General features: G+C 48.1%; 1 protein-coding gene across 2 annotated transcripts in view; it reads left to right on the forward strand.

Annotated features, from left to right (window-relative positions):
• Positions 1-11375: 11375 nt before the first annotated feature.
• Positions 11376-17313, forward strand: part of UBAC2 (UBA domain containing 2) — a 170469-nt gene continuing 164531 nt past the window's right edge. The window contains exon 1 of one of the 2 annotated variants that reach the window (XM_010810958.3): positions 11376-11591. In XM_010810958.3, the coding sequence (XP_010809260.1) occupies positions 11391-11591 (201 nt within the window). In that variant the 5' untranslated portion in view covers positions 11376-11390. 2 annotated transcript variants of the gene reach the window in all.

Below are 17313 nucleotides of genomic sequence, written 5' to 3' on the forward strand. Positions count from 1 at the left end.
ATGTGCTTAACACATCTGTGTTCACGTTTTAAGATAATAAAGAGCATGCAATGCATGGTGTTGGTCACTCCGTCATGTCTGACTCTGCGACTCCATGGATTGTAGCCTGCCAGGCTTCTGTCCACAGAATTCTCCAAGTAAGAACACTGGAGTGGGTAACCATTCCCTTCTCCAGGGAATCTTCCCAACCCACAGTCTCCCACGTTGCAGGCAGATTCTTTGCTGTCTGAACTACCAGGGAAGCCCTCAATGTATGGTAACAGTATACAAATCATTTCTTTTAAATAGAATTGTTGATAAAAAGCTCTGACCTTTTTATATTTGGCATGATGGATAGTTAGCTGGAATTCATATAAACTACTGGTTGTGTGTGTTGGGGGGCAGTTGTTCTGCTGTAAATTTGCTTAGAATAATTTTTTAATTGATACCTTTTATCTTAAAAATAGAAATAGATTAGTTTCATTATCCATTTTCCCTTATTATTCCATGTCCTTATTATTTTCCTTATCTTGGGTTGAGTGGCAGATTGTGTTAGAATGTCCTTTCCTTTCCTTTAGGAAGTCTGGAGCAAGGGATTAGACCTTGTCAGTTATCATCACAAATATATCATGATCATGATATACCAAGTATTTTATGCCTCTATTTTATGTGTAGAATTTCATGTACCAGTTAAACTCCATAGGGTAAGAATAATATGGAAAACTGGAGAGGAATAAAAAAGGAATAAAAATAATCAAAGGGTGAAAAGGTTACAGAAATATTTAGTCTGGGGACGAGCACGCTGAGGTGTTTGAAAAACTTACTTCAAAAATGACTAAGGACGCAGGAGGATATTGAACAGATGTCTGGTCAGCTGGTGGCCGGTGGAGCAGGTCTGCTTAAGGATGTTACACAGAGCAGCTACAAGGGAATAAATTAGGGGCATCAGCACCAGAGATGAGGGTTATAACCAGTGATGGGCATGTTTTAGTTCAGAAAATGATAGGAGCACAAAGGCAGTGGTTTATAAAAGGCTTCTCGGCCAGGTGGGGCTTTCTGAATGGCAATAGTGGGCCCGCCAGTGCAGGAGAGGTAAGAGACATGGGTTGCGAAGATCCCCTGGAGGAGGGCATGGCAACCCATTCCAGTATTCTTGCCTGGAGAATCCCTTAGACAGAGGAGCCTGGCGGGCTACAGTCCATAGGTCGCACAGAGTCCGACACAACTGAAGTGGCTTAGCACCCACACACACAGACAGATGGACATACGCTCGCAGGCATGATCAAGGTCAGTCAGGATCCCACCTGTCCTGTGGGTGCTCCTTTCCCCCTGGAGTCGGGCTCCCTCATGCAGGGTCCACCTGAGTCCCAGGCTGTCCGCCTCGCATGTTTGCACAGGTAAAAACCTCCTTGGCCTGCACACGAGGACAGACTGCTATCGGTTAGTTCAGAAAACCCAGGTCATTACTCCTTCATCTTTTTGGCCATTGGCGGGGCACTCATTGCTGAATAATTCCCTTATAAATAAATACTTCAGTCCCAGCAGGTATATGGACATAAATACTTGCCAAATCGGAACCACCACCTCATTTTAACACTTTAACCAACCCCCAGTTCTAAAGCTACCTATTATCATTGAGGCAATATAAGGGAGAATATTAAGTGCCTTTATTGATGCAGTTCTACCAGTAGATTTTCTGAGACTCTTCTAGCATGTAATTTATCTTACAATGAGTCTGGAAATCCTCTGTCCATACCTGGTGAGGGAAGGGGGTGGAGGGAATGAGGGGAGGGAGGCAGGGAGGTGGGCTTATCTTGAAACAGACCGGGGCTTTGTTTTAATCGGGTATGGTATGGTGACAGCCATGGAGACACCTGCCTTCGGAGAAAAGTTTACTACTTACAATTTCCATGGGGAGGAAGCACCTCGTGCTACAGAGGGGGAAGAACTAGGGCCAGTCTGGAAGCAAAGGAAGAGAGAATGGTCCAGAGTCTTTTCTGTGGTTTCTACAGGGAGGAACGGGCCAAGAAGGGTAGGCAAATTTGAGCAAGTTTAGGACTGGATGGCTTGAATAATTTGGGTGGCCTCTGGGCTATAGGGGTGGTTTCTAGAATCTGATGCTGGGCTCTGGGGGGAGTTAGAGCAGGGAAAGATTGGTTTGGGGTATGAGAGCTAGATGGGCTTCCCTGATGGCTCAGACAGTAAAGAATCTTCCTGCAATGTAGAAGACCTGGGTTTGATCCCTGGGTTCAGAAGATCCCCTGGAGGAGGGCATGGCAACCCACTCCAGTATTCTTGCCTGGAGAATCCCACGGACAGAGGAGCCTGGTGGGCTGCAGTCCATGGGGTCACAAAGAGTCGAACACGACTGAGTGACTAAGCACAGCACAGTACATGAGAGCTAGACACAAGAGGAGCCCGAGAATGAGGGTTTTGGCTGGTTTGGTTTGCCTATGAAAGTCATGCTCCCAGGCAAGTTGTTCACCATCTCTAGGAATCCCTAGTCCTGAGAGGAACAGTCTTTCCAAGAATCTTTCCAACAGTCTTTCCCCAGAATGTAAAATCATCATAAAACAGAAAAAAAACCTAACGAATACAGAAGTCTGAAGTCACAGAACCAGGTTTGAGTGAGTCCTGAAAGGCTTAGGGCAAATCTAGACGGGCTGCACACACCTGGGAAGCGGGGCAGCTGGCAACGAGAGTGCCTGTCAAAGCATGCGGGGCAGGGGACTGTCACTGATCACGGAGTGTGTGGACTGCACAAACACATTCTACTTAGAGAGCCGAGCACACAGGGACCATCTGTCAGCAAGGGAGCCAGTGAGCCCAGCATTCCCAGAAAGGTCACTGGTCCTTGGAAGTGGGTGGGATGGTGTATTGGTCAGGGTTCTCCAGACATACGGAACCAGTAGGATGTGTAACTGTATCTCTCTGCATCTACACATTTCTCTGTCTCCCCATAGATATCTATCATCTCTCTCTATCATCTCCCTGTCTATCTCTCTCTCTATCTCTATCATCTCTCTCTTTATCTGGCCAAGACAGAGATTCATTATAAGGAATTGGCTTATATGATTGTGGCTGGAGATTCAGGAACAGTTGCTGCTACAGTTCCAGTCCGAAGACATCTGCTAGCAGAATTTCCTCTTCTTTAGAGGAAGTCAGTCTTTTTTACAGGGCCTCGGACTATTTGCAAGAGTGTGCCCCCAACCCCGCCTGCATCACTATGGGGGATTGTCTTAGTCTACGTAGGCTGCTACAACAAAAACGCCACGATTGGGTGGCTTAAACGATGTATTTCTCACAGTTCTGGGGGCTAAGAGGTCCCAGACCCAGCTGCTGGCCAATTTGGCTTCGGGTGAGGGCCGTCTTCTTGGTTTACAAACTGACGCCGTCTGGCTGCATCCTCACATGGCAGAGAGAGGTCACCTCTCTCCGATGTCTTCTTACAGGGACACTAGCTCTACCCCTATGACCTAATTACCTCCCAGAACCTCCACATCCAAACCCCATCACACTGGGGATTAATGCTTCAACATAGGAACTTGGCAGAGGGATGAAAACATTCAATCCAGAGCAACGCCGATCTGCTTTACTCAATGTCTACCGATTTAAATGTTAATCTCGTCTAAAAAATACCTTCATAGTAACTGCAGATGTATCTGACCACATGTCTGGGTACTGTGGGCTAGCCAAGTTGACACATGAAGTTCACAGACACAGGGACAATGCCACGTGACCACAGAGGCAGAGACTGAAGTGCCCATCACAGATGGGGTCAGCAAAGGACAACCGTAAGGGGGAGAAGTCTGGGGGCATAAGGCATGCACTATTCATGGGGCAGGAGACAGACACTGACCTCAGGAAAAGCAGAAGCCCACCCAACCGTAGAGCTGGAGCAGCCAGCATGGCTCATTCACGTCATTCAATAAATAAATATGGATATTGAAGATCTACTGTGTCAATCACTGTGCCAAGGTGATAAAAAGGTTAAAGACAGGCCCTGCTCGCAGTGGAGTAGGGGAGACAGGCAATCACTGGTGAGTGCATTAGTGCGTACTCTTTCACAGAGGAATTCCACTCTCAAGGGGATGGAGTCCAGCCACCCTCCCAGAGCAGGGGACTGGAGCCTCTCAAATTCCTCTTACCCTACATCAGAACTGGTCCTACTGACTGGACCACAGGTTCAAATGCAGAGGGAGGTCAAGGTGAGCCATGACTGTGGGAAGAGTGGGTGCCAGGTGAACAGGTGATGAAGCCAGGTGAGGGAAAGAATGGTTGTTTCTCCTTGATGCTGGTCTGGTCAGAAAACAATGGCCCTGGGACTTCCCTGGTGGTCCATTGGTCAAGACTCCGTGCTTCCACTACAGGAGGCAAGGGTTCGATCCCTGGCCAGGGAAGTTTCACATGCTGTGTGGTATGGCCAAAAAAAGAAAGAAAGAAAACAACAGCCTTAAGTCACGGCAGATTTGGTGAGCATCATGGGAAGAAATATTTTACCAGTGAAGTTTTGGGTTCATGATCTTATCGCCAGACATACGACATACGAGAGCAGACTGCTGTCATCTTTGGGACTAAGGCATTGCTAGAAAGGGCATGGTGAGCTTGGCCCTGTGTTTGCTGGGCAGAAGTCAAATGTCAGCTTTTATGTAGGTGGAAATTAAGAGGAAAGGGGTAACAGGTGAACAGCAGACAGAATAAGAAAATTTAAAATATGAATTAAAGAGAAAAGATCCATGCTGCCTGGGACTGCCATAAAAAAAGCACACCAGCTAGTTGACTTAAAACAACAGAAATTTATTGTCTCACACTTCTGGGGGCTGTGCTCTCCTGAAACTTAGAGGGAAGAATCCTCCCTTGCTTTTTCCATTTTCGGGGTTTTCTCAGAAATACTTGGTGTTCCCTGGCTTAGAGATACAGGCACTTCAGTCTCTGCCTCTGTGGTCACGTGGCATTGTCCCTGTGTCTGTCTGGGACATCTTCTCACAAGGACATCAATCATGGTCCACTTTGGCCCCACTTGACTCCATTACGACATCATCTTAACTAATTATACCTGCAATTACTCTTTTTGCAAATAAAAGCAAACCCTCAGATATTCCTGGGGTTAGGAATTCAACAGATATTTTTTTTGGGAGGGTGGGTGTTACACAATTCAACTCAAAACAGGGAGAGAACTAAAGATGTAGGTAAAGAGGGTCCTGAATTTAGTTTTCCATAATAAAAATAGAAAAGATAAAGTCAATAAGCAAAGTAAAGTGGCATATGATGGTCAGTCTTTAGTACTTTCCTTTGTTTTCCAGCTTATTTCCTAAAATTTAGGAAATATTTCCATGTGTTCTTTTTTCCCTCTTTAAATCAGCTGCTATGGTAATGCTATTCCTAAGTATGCATATTTCTATGGAATTTCTATAGATTTACAATAATAAATATTACCAGTAATGGAAATAAGAGTGATAAGGTGTTTTCTGCACAAAATCATTATGATTATCTCCACTTGGGAAAATAATAATTACAAAATTAAATGAATATGTGTTATGGCTGCACCATGAAACATGCAGAATCTTAGTTCCCTGACTAGGGCTCGAACCTGAGCCCTCTCAACCTCTGCAGTAGAAGCACAGAGTTTTAAACAATGGACTGCCAGGGAAGTTCGTAAAAGAATATATCTTGTTTTAGGACATTATGTTGAACATATCAAATCAACATGCTATCACTGCTCAGCATGACCTGGCCATGAGATGCACAGCAAAATTAAATATCTGAGCCAATAATGACCCTCACATCTTCTGAGTAAGCCAGTGAGAGACAAGCTCCCACTTCTGTTGATACAACCCTGGGGGATGTAGATCTCGGTCGTTAGCCTTGCCCAAATGGACAGGAGGCGACTGGGCAGATTCCTAAGAGGACATATCGTGGGCAGGGCATGAGGTTATGAAGTTTGGCACATCTGTCCTGTTTTGATGGTGCCCTGAAATCCAGCCTGCACCCTGACAAGGATCCAGGACAGCTACATCATGGGCCAGGATGAGTCATGTGGTATGAATCCTCAGCCATCTCCATCAAGGGGAGGAGAATGCTGGCCCAGTAAAAACGTCCTGCCCTGTGGCCTGTGGTAAGAGGATAAGGGGAATTGGTCATTTGGCCTCAATGTCTCCTTTCCACTTTTGGCAGATGATGCTGTTGTCTCAACCATAGCCTCTTTGCCCATGTTGAAGGTCATCTAGAGCTTCAGGGACAATTGTAAAAGTACGTGTGTCTCTCTGCCCGAGGGCTTTCTCTGCATGCACGAGCATGGCTGAAAGCACAGCGGGGTGTTATAACCCTCAGGAGCAACTCTTATCCAATGAGAAAGGGAGTTGGTACGAAAATAGCTCGGCTTCCTTGCCTGCTAGTGAGCTAGTTGTGAGATGCTTTCTGGTCAGACTCTTACAAGGTCTCTAGTAGGACTCCGGAGAAGGCAATGGCACCCCACTCCAGTACTCTTGCCTAGAAAATCCCATGGGCGGAGGAGCCTGATGGGTTGCAGTCCATGGAGTCTCAAAGAGTCGGACACGACTGAGCGACTTCACTTTCACTTTTCACTTTCATGCACTGGAGAAGGAAATGGCAACCCCTCCAGTGTTCTTGCCTGGAGAATCCCAGGGACGGTGGAGCCTGATGGGATGCCGTCTATGGGGTCGCACAGAGTCGGACATGACTGAAGTGACTTAGCAGCAGCAGCAGCAGCAGTAGGACTCACTTCCAAGTGCTCACAGCTGTAACCCACTCATTATTGACCACCCTCTTCCCCTCACTTCCCTAGGTCCTCACCATGCTTCCTAGAGTCACCTCTCAAATGGAGGGGTGGGATTTGCACCAAAATTGTCTCAAGGTTGGCTTTTGGGAGAACATGAACTAACAGCACTACATCCAATAGCCTCTTTGAATGAGGAATATTCAACTTGCTTAAACAACACGGACGGGCTAGGAAATGAAGGTGTGGTGTTGACCACCCTGCAATGGGAAGTTAAGTATCCATTCTACTTTTATTACTGCTCTTGTACTATGAGCAAGACCCCGTCCACTAGATCAAAATTACCCTCAGAGGAGAAAAATGGATAAGGAACAGAATAATCCTATTTGTGAACAATATAACTTACAAATATTCTAACCAACAGTTAGTGTTATGGAATATGTATGGTCATATTAATAAAGAGCTTCTATGTCTCCTATTATGTCATATACCTAAAAACAAGCCATAAGAAAGTGTCTTTTACACCTGATATGTAATTTTGAAGATGCCCGAAGACTGCATGGTCTTTGTTCACATTAGGCCATCCAGAACCCAACTGTACGTGCTAAGTCGCTTCAGTCATGTCCAACTCTTTGCAACCTGACTGTAGCCTGCCAGGCTCCTCCTTCCATGGGATTCTCCAGGCAAGAATATTGGAGTGGGTTGACATTTCCTCCTCCAGGGGATCTTCCTGGCCCAGGGATCGAACCTGCATCTCTTACATCTCCTGCCTTGGCAGGTGGGTTCTTTACCACTAGTGCCACATGGGAAGCCCACCCAATTACAGTCTGTCAAATGTATGCATGGCATATACAATATAGTCTAATGGCTCTCAATTCTAGGAGATGCAACTCTCCCTTTTATAACAAATATTCTGTAATTCTAATACCCTAAATGAAACTCAGGAAAATATGCTATGCATAATTTTAATAATCAGTATAACACCATTACTTTTATGCAATGAAACAAAGGAAAGAAATGTATAAGAAATTAATACATATTTTGATCTGTGGGTGTTTGGACATGACTATAGTAGGAGATGAGCTTCCCTCGTGGCTCAGTGGTTAGATAATCCACCTGCAATGCAGGAGACGAGGGTTTGATCCCTGGGTTGGGAAGATCCCCTGGAGAAGGAAATGGCAACCCATTCCAGTATTCTTGCCTGAGAAATCCCATGGATAGATGAGCCTGGTGGGCTACAGCCCAGGGGGACCCGAAAGAGTCCTACCTGACTGACTAAGCAGCAACAACACTAGCATTCCCCTGTAAATAGAAGTCAGAAGATCAGAAGTGATGCCACACAGGAGGTATAGGAAAATGAATGCACAGCAGAAAAATAACTAACGGAGGTTGAGAACGTGCACACGTGGTACCAGCAGACCAGATTATGTTTGTGACATGGGAAAGACAAGGAACCTTCACTTGGCCTCCAAGAAAGAGCAGATGGTCAGAGTGAAGATGAGGACGTTCGACTGTCTCACAATCAGGCTCCATATGAGTTGCTTTAAAATACTTCCCTATGCATTGAGTGGTAGTGATGAAGTCTGACAGAAAACTGATTTCCCGTTCTGACACCCCACCACGTGTTAGGGCATATGATCCGTCTCTAGAACTCAGACTCTGGAGACTACAGCCTTTGCTATGTGATAGAAAACAGAGAAGAGAGGAAGAAAGGAAAGAAGGAGGGGAGGGAGGGAGAGAGAGAGAAAGAGGGAGAGGAAGAAAGAAAGGAAGGGGAAAAGAAAGAAAATGAAAAAAAACTCTAATGAGGTGGACTTCTAAAGATGGTACTGGAGGAAGACTGGGGGTGGGGGATGCAAATCAACCCATCACTTCTGTTAAAAAAAACCAAACAAACCCACCCTTTGATTTCCATATGTAATTTTCTCAGCACAGCCTTCTTACCACTGTGCCGCACAAACAGGAAAGCCAGAGGCGGGATGGTACCATCGTGTCCGTACCCCATCCTGAGCTTTAACCACCTAAGGTCACCCTTCCCAACCACAGCCCTTGCTCTGCCACCAGAGCCTCTGCCCACTCACATTGGGGTTGAAGCGCTGGGGAACTGCACCGCTGTGGGGGGGGGGTGTGGTACCCCTGAGTGACTGACAGGAATCAGTGGATAAATACCCCAGCTCCCTCCCCTTCTGAAGCCAGGATTCTAGGGCATTGGCTTAGCTGCCTACAGTGCTGATTCGTTTGATGATTCATCTCTATTGGCTTCCATCCTTTCCTTCCCATTCTCTTTTTCAAAAAAGAGTGGTCCCTTTTTAGGACTGCTGCTGCTGCTAAGTCGCTTTAGTCGTCGCTTCAGTCATGTCTGACTCTGTGTGACCCCATGGACTGCAGCCTACCAGGCTCCTCCGTCCATGGGAGTTTCCAGGCAAGAGTACTGACTACTGCCAGACAAACTTGAAACTGAATTTGAAACTTTGCCTCAGAGTCTGCTTTTGGGAGACTCAAACTAAAACAGGAGCAGCACGGGTAGTTTAGACAGTAAAGAATCTGTCTGCAATGGAGGAGACGTGGGTTCGATCCCTGGGTTGGGAAGATCCCCTGGAGAAGGAAATGGCTACCCACTCCAGTATTCTTGACTGGAGAATTCCACGGACAGAAGAGCCTGGGGGGCTACAGTCCGTGGGGTCGCAGAGTTGGACACAACCAAGCGACTTCAGACCAGAAACTAAAAGAGATGGTAATAATCTGAAATATTAAAAAATTTTTTGATTGATCAAATTTAAAGATGTTCTAATTCTGTCAAAAGAAATCTCAAATGTTCTGTTACACTTTGTTCCTTTTGCCAGAATTATTTCACTTCTTCACCTAAATATATAACTCTTCACCTAAATAGGCTGTTGGAAATAACTATAATAATGTAGTTCCCTTGTTGTTTAGTCGCTAAGTTGTGTCTGATTCTTTCCAACCCAATGGAGTGCAGTATGCCAGGCTTCCCTGTCCTTCACCATCTCCTGGAGTTTGCTCAAACTCAAGTCCATTGTTCACTTACAAAGGCTTTCTTACCTCTCCTCGCTATTCTTTGGAACTCTGCATTCAGACGGGTGTATCCTTCCTTTTCACGGACATGAGTTTGAGTAAACTCTGGGAGAAATAGTGAAGGACACGGAACCCTGGCCTGCAGCAGTCCACGGGGTCAGAAAGAATCAGACAGGACTGAGCGACTCAATAAAAACATGTCCATTAAGTCGGTGATGCCATCCAAACAACTCATCCTCTGTCGTCCCCTTCTCTTCCTGCCTTCAATCTTTCCCAGTGTCAGGGTCTTCTCCAATGAGTCGGTTCTTCGCAACAGGTGTCCAAAGCCTCCCCATATATGTTCTTTAAGATCTGTGTGCATGCTTGGTCACTCAGTCCTGTCCGACTCTTTGCGAGCCCACGAACTGTAGCCCTGTCCACGAACAGGATCCTCTGTCCATGGAATCCTCCAGGCAAGAAAACTTGAGTTTCCATGCCCTCCTCCAGGGGATCTTCCCGACCCAGGAATCCAACCCGGGTCTCCCACTTTGCAGGCGGATTCTTTACCAGCCGAGATACCAGGGATGCCCTCTTTAACGACCGCATAACATTAAAGTTTTCAAGCTCAACCTCCCTTTAAAAGAAAACTTGCTTTCAGTTCAGTTCAGTCGCTCAGTCGTGTCTGACTCTTTGCGACCCCATGAATCGCAGCACGCCAGGCCTCCCTGTACATCACCAACTCCCAGAGTTCACTCAGACTCACGTCCATCGAGTCAGTGATGCCATCCAGCTATCTCATCCTCTGTCGTCCCCTTTTCCTCCTGTCCCCAATCCCTCCCAGCATGAGAGTACTTTCCAATGAGTCAACTCTTCGCATGAAGTGGCCAAAGTACTGGAGTTTCAGCTTCAGCATCATTCCTTCAAAGAACACCCAGGACCGATCTCCTACTAAGGAGTAAAAATTTTACAAGGAGAAAAAAAAATTTTTTTAATGGCAAGCGTCCGTTTAAGGACTCCATGACATAAGTCTGGGGAGTCGGTTCGCTCCGCCACAGACTCACCGCGGCTAGTGACATGACACGGGCCACCGCGGCGGGGAGGGGTTGAGGGTCCAGGGACCACGGCACTCGGCGCTTTTTGTGGGGATTTTGCGAGAGACTGACACGGGACAAGGCGGAGGGGACAGCTGGACCGCCCTGCTCCCCACGACAAGGACGGCCTTCCAGCTCCGAGTCCTCTTCCATCCGAGAAGCTGTCTGTATAGCACGCGGCCGGACACCGGAACGCTAGGCGGTCGTGTCAACAGTCAGCTGGGGAGCCGGCTCCGTGACGGCCCAGAAAGGACTGAGCACGCGCGGAACGCGCCTGGCGCCAAGCGGAGAGGAAATGTCCCCCGCGCCGGCATTCCGGAGGCATATGTTGCTTTGGTGTCTCCACGGGGCGAGGGGCGGCGCTAAAGTACTAATGCGGTCTCCGCAGAGTTACACCCACTCCTCCCACAAGCCATTCCCACTCCTTTCCCAAGGCTCCCGCGGCCGTCAGGAAAATCCGAAGAGGCGAACCCCTTTCACTTCGGACGCACTTCCCTTTCACGGCAGGAAGTAGGTGAGGCGGGGGAGCGGACTGGAAAAAAAAAAAAAAAACACCAACGGACGAGCCGCGCATGCGTTGTTCTCTGGCGGCCTCTGGTGTGGAGTCGAGTAGCCCGATTCGTCGCTCCGCCCGGAGTGCGCCTGCGCGGTCACAGGGTTTTTCTCCACACCGCCCCCCCTCTTCAGTCTCCGCTTCCCCTCCCCCTGTCCCCCGCGGGGCTCTGGGTCCGGCGCCGGGACCATGTTCACCAGCACCGGCTCCAGTGGGCTTTGTGAGTACCGGCCGCCGCCATCCTGGTTGTGTCCCCTAGACGGCACCCTTGGGTACCTCCTTGAGGAGGCTGGGGGCGGCAGGGATTCGGCGGTTGCAGGAGGTTTTGTGTGTGTGTGTATGTGTGTGTGTGTGTGGTCGGCGGGCGGGGGGTGGGGGGGCGGATCTTCCATCCCCGTTGCCAGAACCTTGGTAGTTCCTGCCCCTTGGGGCCAGCTGTCACCGCCCCCGTCTCAGCCTGGAGTGGCCAGTGAGGACTGAGTCCCGCCTCCAGCTCCCCTCGCCCCCAACCCGCCTGTGAGCCCCAGGTTCGATGCTCAGGTGCTCCCGGGGCTGCCGCCAAGTGGGCTGAGCAGTTAGGGTCCGGCTGGGTTGCCTGGTGTTCTGGCCCGGCTTCTTGCCCTCAGCGGAGAAACCAGAGGCTGAGGCGATGCTGGAAACCTGCTCCATTCATTTTAGGCTACCGAGGGACCCCAACTGGCTTCCCTCAGATGCAGATTTCAAACCTCTGCTTCAGAACCTGACCCCTTAGTTTTACTTCGATTTTTTTTTTTCCTCCTCAGTCTCTCTTAGGAGTATTTAGATAAACAAAAACTGATTAAAAGTACTTGAAAGTGGAAGGAAGTTTAGAAGGAATTTGGCACAAGCAAGGCCGTTGCTGCTGGATGTTGTTATATTTTAGTGGAGTATCAGCGGTGGGGTGTCAACAGATGGAGGGTAGAGAAATATATAGAGCCTTTTAAACAGCTTTCTTTTTCTCGCTGAAATGGCCTAATTGACTCAAGGAAATGGCAACCCACTCCAGTATTCTTGCCTGGAGAATCCCATGGATGGAGGAGTCTGGTGGGCTACAGTCCACGGGCTCTCAAAGAGTCGGACACGACTGAGCGACTTAACTTTCACTAACTTTCAAGATGGACTGTATGTCAGCTGACCAGCATTGAGGTTAGGCATTGACAGAGCAACAGCGAACTGTTTGAATAGCTACAGTTTTTGCAACTGCTTGTCTGTTCATGCTTATCTCCAAATGTGTGAAGTTAATCTTACCAAGTACAGAGGCAGTTGACATTTCCAAATGTTCATGATCTCTTGTGAAAGCTAGGAATCTTTTCGAGAACACAGATCGCATTATTGACCAGGGGATTTTTGCAGAAATTAACACCTGTGGTCAGCAGTTTGTTACATAAGTGAGTATTAATATGTCTCTGGTCAATAAACGTTCTGGTAACAAAAGATGTATTAAGATACCTGGTCAGTAAATTGATGTCTTAGTCTGGGAGTAAGTTAGTATCAGGGTGACAGGCATAATTATAAATCTTCCTCACTGCTCAGCTTCGCAGGTTTTGAAGTGGGCTTAGTATTTATGATTTCCCTTGTTTCATGATTTGATTTATGGCATTTTTCAAGCACTGGCCTCAGAGTACCTTAACAGCTACTAGGTAGTTAATCTTCCTCAGAGTACCTTTTGGATAGAGAACATCATGACTGTTGAAACTGATAGTTGAGAAGGTGGTGTGTTTTTCCTGTGATCCTACTATGAGCCATACACTGCTGAATAGGAAATTAGCGGTTGTTATTGTTCAGTCGGTCAGTCATGTCCGACTCTGGGACCCAGTGGACTGCAGCACCCCGGGCCTCCCTGTCCTTCACTCTCCCGTGGAGTTTGCCCAAATTCATGTCCATTCATGCCATCCAACCATCTCGTCTTCTGTCGTCCCCTTCTCCTCCTGCCCTCATTTTCCCAGCATCAGGGTCTTTTCCAATAAGTCGACTCTACATCAGGTGGCCAAAGTATTGGAGCTTCAGCTTCAGCATCAGTCCTTCCAATGAATATTCAGGGTTGATTTCTTTTAGGATGGACTAGTTTGATCTCCTTGCAGTCCAAGGAACTCTCAAGAGTCTTTTCCAGCACCACAATCAATGGTAGAATTCTTCAGTCTTATTTGTTTTCTTTCGTCATTTGAGCTATCCTTCCTTGTTAATCAAAAAACATTAAAAAACTAAAACAGCAAGCAAAATCTGTTACTGGTTACTATGCTCTGTTAGCCATTATGTTGCCAAAGTATATTCAAATTTGATATAAGGTGACTCTGGGGAAGGTAAGACATGCTTACTTGTGGCACATGGTTGATAAGTATTGATTTCTAGGATCCAAACTGCAGCCCAGGGAGAGGCCTAGGCCGGAGGCTACTCCTTAGCTGTCTTGCCTTGTTTCCGAAATAAATTTATCAGAAGCATAAAAATGGATGGAATGGCCATTCCTCAGAAGTCCATGTCTTATATGCTCCTTTAACAAACATTTTGAGCAACTCTTATGGGTTGGTTTCTGGAGATGTGACAACTCTTGCTGGGTTCTGGGGACTTGACATTGGACAAGTCTTGGTCCCAGTGTTTGCAGAGCTTATAGTGTTATTTAGGCACCATTTTTTTTCCTGGACTGGTCTTTTGGCAAGTCTAGGCAGGAAAATTTTCCTTGCTCTAAAGTTTTTCTTTGTAAGGCTCCCCACTGAAAGGGAAGTGATTTCCTTTAGATAAGTCGTGTGCCCTTTGGTAAATGAGAGTTCTGATCCTAAGTGTCCTGAGGATGAATGTTTGCCTAACCCTGCCCCAAGGCGTGCTTTTTAAGGGAAAAATCCCTGCTCTTTCCTACCACCTGCATATTTCCCACCTCTGTGACTGGTAGATGATGGTGTTTGCGTGTTACACTTGCTTTCCTCTCTCTCTCATTTATTTATTTATTCTGCAAGTATCTGTTGACTACGTGCATAAGCCACATACTGTTTGTGTACAAAGGATAAAGTGGTACACAGGATGAAGCAGACCGGCATCCAATAAGTGTGTTACCATGGGATCGCACATAGTGGTAAGTGTCGTGAGGAAAATTCAAGGGTAGTGGCGTAGACTGTAGTTATAGAGGACTGTAGCAGGAAGCCAGAAGAATGCAAAGAATGCTGCTTTAGCTGTCGTGGTCAGAGAAGACGTTCAGGAAGGTGACCGAAATGGTGTGAAGGAGCCAGCAGCTGAGTTTTTGTTGGACAGTGTGCATCTTGCAGAAGGGGAGACACAAGCGCAGAGGCTCTCAAGCAGGCACAGCAGGGTGTTTTCCAGGTGTTGAAGAAAGCTGGTGCTGCCAGGGTCGTGAATCAAGCAAAAGGCATTTGCAACCATGTCTTTGAAACTGTACTGCTGTCGGGTAATTAGGACTGGATAAACGTGCGTAGGACTCGTGTTCTTGCCTCATTTTAGATCCTTGCTTAGAGACGACTACATGTTGAGTAATAGATGTATTATTTCTGACATTTATTAGTAAGTGGTCCCATGACTTACTTCACAGTGTACTCACTCTGACCGTGGATTCAAGCAACACTCGTTGGATGTCTGCTGCTGCTGCTAAGTCGTTTCAGTCATGTCCAACTCTGTGCGACCCCATAGACGGCAGCCCACCAGGCTCCCCCGTCCCTGGGATTCTCCAGGCAGGAACACTGGAGTGGGTTGCCATTCCCTTCTCCAATGCGTGAAAGTGAAAAGGGAAAGTGAAGTCACTCAGTCGTGTCCGACTCTTAGTGACCCCATGGACTGCAGCCTACCAGGCTCCTCCATCCATAGGATTCTCCAGGCAAGAGTACTGGAGTGGGGTGCCATTGCCTTCTCCCATTGTCTAATGTATTCCAATTTCAGGTCCCACCTTCAAGGAGTTCAGTGTTTAGTGGGAGAAAAGTTGACAGAAAGCAATGAGACAGTGTCTGTACTGGGTGCTTCGGGTTTCTGGCAGGGGTTGGGCTCGGAAGGGGAGAGGCGCTGTTAAGACTTCCATCGTGGGGCGATGCTTCAGCTGACTTTTGCGGCCTGAACACGAACTGCTCAGGCGTGCAAGCAGGGAGAGGGCCTCTGTGGGGCACGGAGCCTGGGCAGGGCCTGGCAGAGAGGCCAGAAGTGATGAGTTAGGGGATTGCTGATTCCGGCGGAGGGGAGCACTTCCTGCACAGAGGTGTGTGCAGTGACGTCATTCAGAGGCCAGTGGGTCGAGGGCTGGGGATGGAACCTGAAGAGGAGACGTAGCCAGCTGCCCCTCCCCAGGATCACAGACAGGAGCGGATGGTAGAGCCGAGTTCAGGAAGCAGGAGAAGGTGAAGTTGTGAAACTCTGGTTGGGGAGGCTTCATGCTGCTGTGGGCAGCAAAATGGAAGCTTCCCCTTGGGGATGCGAGCAGGGTTTTCCATATGCTGCCTGTGTCCTGGCTGCGAGAGCAGCCACGGAGCTTTCAGATTCCTGGTCCCATCCCCAGAGAGTCACATTCAGAAGAGCTAATGTGGCCATTAGAGATCTGAATTTTTAAAACCAGGGGGTTGATTCTGAGGGACAGATTTAGGTCAAGGCAGTAGGGTGGCCAGCAGGAGGGGCCCAGAGTCCAGCGGGAGAGGCTGATGGCTTCGGTGAAGGTGGGAGCAGTAGAGATAGACACGGGGGAGAAGGAGGATTCTAAAAATGTGTAGGCAGGTGGGCTGTGTCAGTAGAGCTCATGAGATCGGGAGAGAGAAAGGAGTTGAAGGTGACCGGGTAGACACGTTCCTGTTCACCGAGGCAGGGAGTGCAGAAACAGAGGGCTCAGTTGGGGGGAAGACATTTAGTGTCTGAGGGCCTGGGAAGTCCAGTTGGAGATAACCCAAGGGCCATCTGCAGAGAGGAGCTGGCCTGGACACGGGCCATTACGTGGGGGTTGTGCCCTGGATGTGAATGACAACACCGGGAACAGCAAGTAGAGCTGGAAGGCTGAGGACAAACTTTCAGCTCAGTTCAGTTCGGTTCAGTCACACAGTTGTGTCCAACTCTTTGCGACCCCATGAATCGCAGCACGCCAGGCCTCCCTGTCCATCACCAACTCCTGGAGTTCACTCAAACTCAGGTCCATCGAGTCCGTGATGCCATCCAGCCATCTCATCCTCTGTCGTCCCCTTCTCCTCCTGCCCCCAATCCCTCCCAGCATCAGGGTCTTTTCCAATGAGTTAACCCTTTGCATGAAGTGGCCAAAGTACTGGAGTTGCAGCTTTAGCATCATTCCTTCCAAAGAAATCCCAGGGCTGATCTCCTTCAGAATGGACTGGTTGGATCTCCTTGCAGTCCAAGGGACTCTCAAGAGTCTTTTCCAACACCACAGTTCAAAAGCATCAATTCTTCAGTGCTCAGCTTTCTTCACAGTCCAACTCTCACATCCATACATGACCACAGGAAAAACCATAGCCTTGACTAGACGGACCTTTGTTGGCAAAGTAAAACTTTAGGCAGTTCCAAACCAGTGTTGAAGGCACAGTGGAGACAGGAGACAACAGAGTAGGCAGACATGGGTGTTTCTCTAGGATAAAACTGTCCTCACCCGACCTAGTTTGATTTGCCTGCTTTCTTTGTAAACAAACTCCTGCAGCTTCTTCCCACTCTCTCATGGTGACTCTGATGGCCCGACTTCTGATCTCCTTGTCTCCAGTTTACAGCCCATTTCTGGCATCTTCCACTTCCAGTGTGGAGACCACGGTTGATTCCCCGAGTTGCGTTGCCGTCGAGACCCTTGGCGACCTGGGATCCCTGTCCTGCTGTCTCACCTTTCAAAACTCCAGCCTCGTCCTAATGTGTGGTGTCCATACAAGCTGAGTCCTGGCATGGCTGCTCAGTTACATTTCTTGGATTCCATTGTCTCATCATCCAGGCTGTTCCCACGCTTACTCCATCCC

Source organism: Bos taurus, chromosome 12 (genome assembly GCF_002263795.3).
Source record: "Bos taurus isolate L1 Dominette 01449 registration number 42190680 breed Hereford chromosome 12, ARS-UCD2.0, whole genome shotgun sequence".
Lineage (NCBI taxonomy): Eukaryota > Metazoa > Chordata > Mammalia > Artiodactyla > Bovidae > Bos > Bos taurus.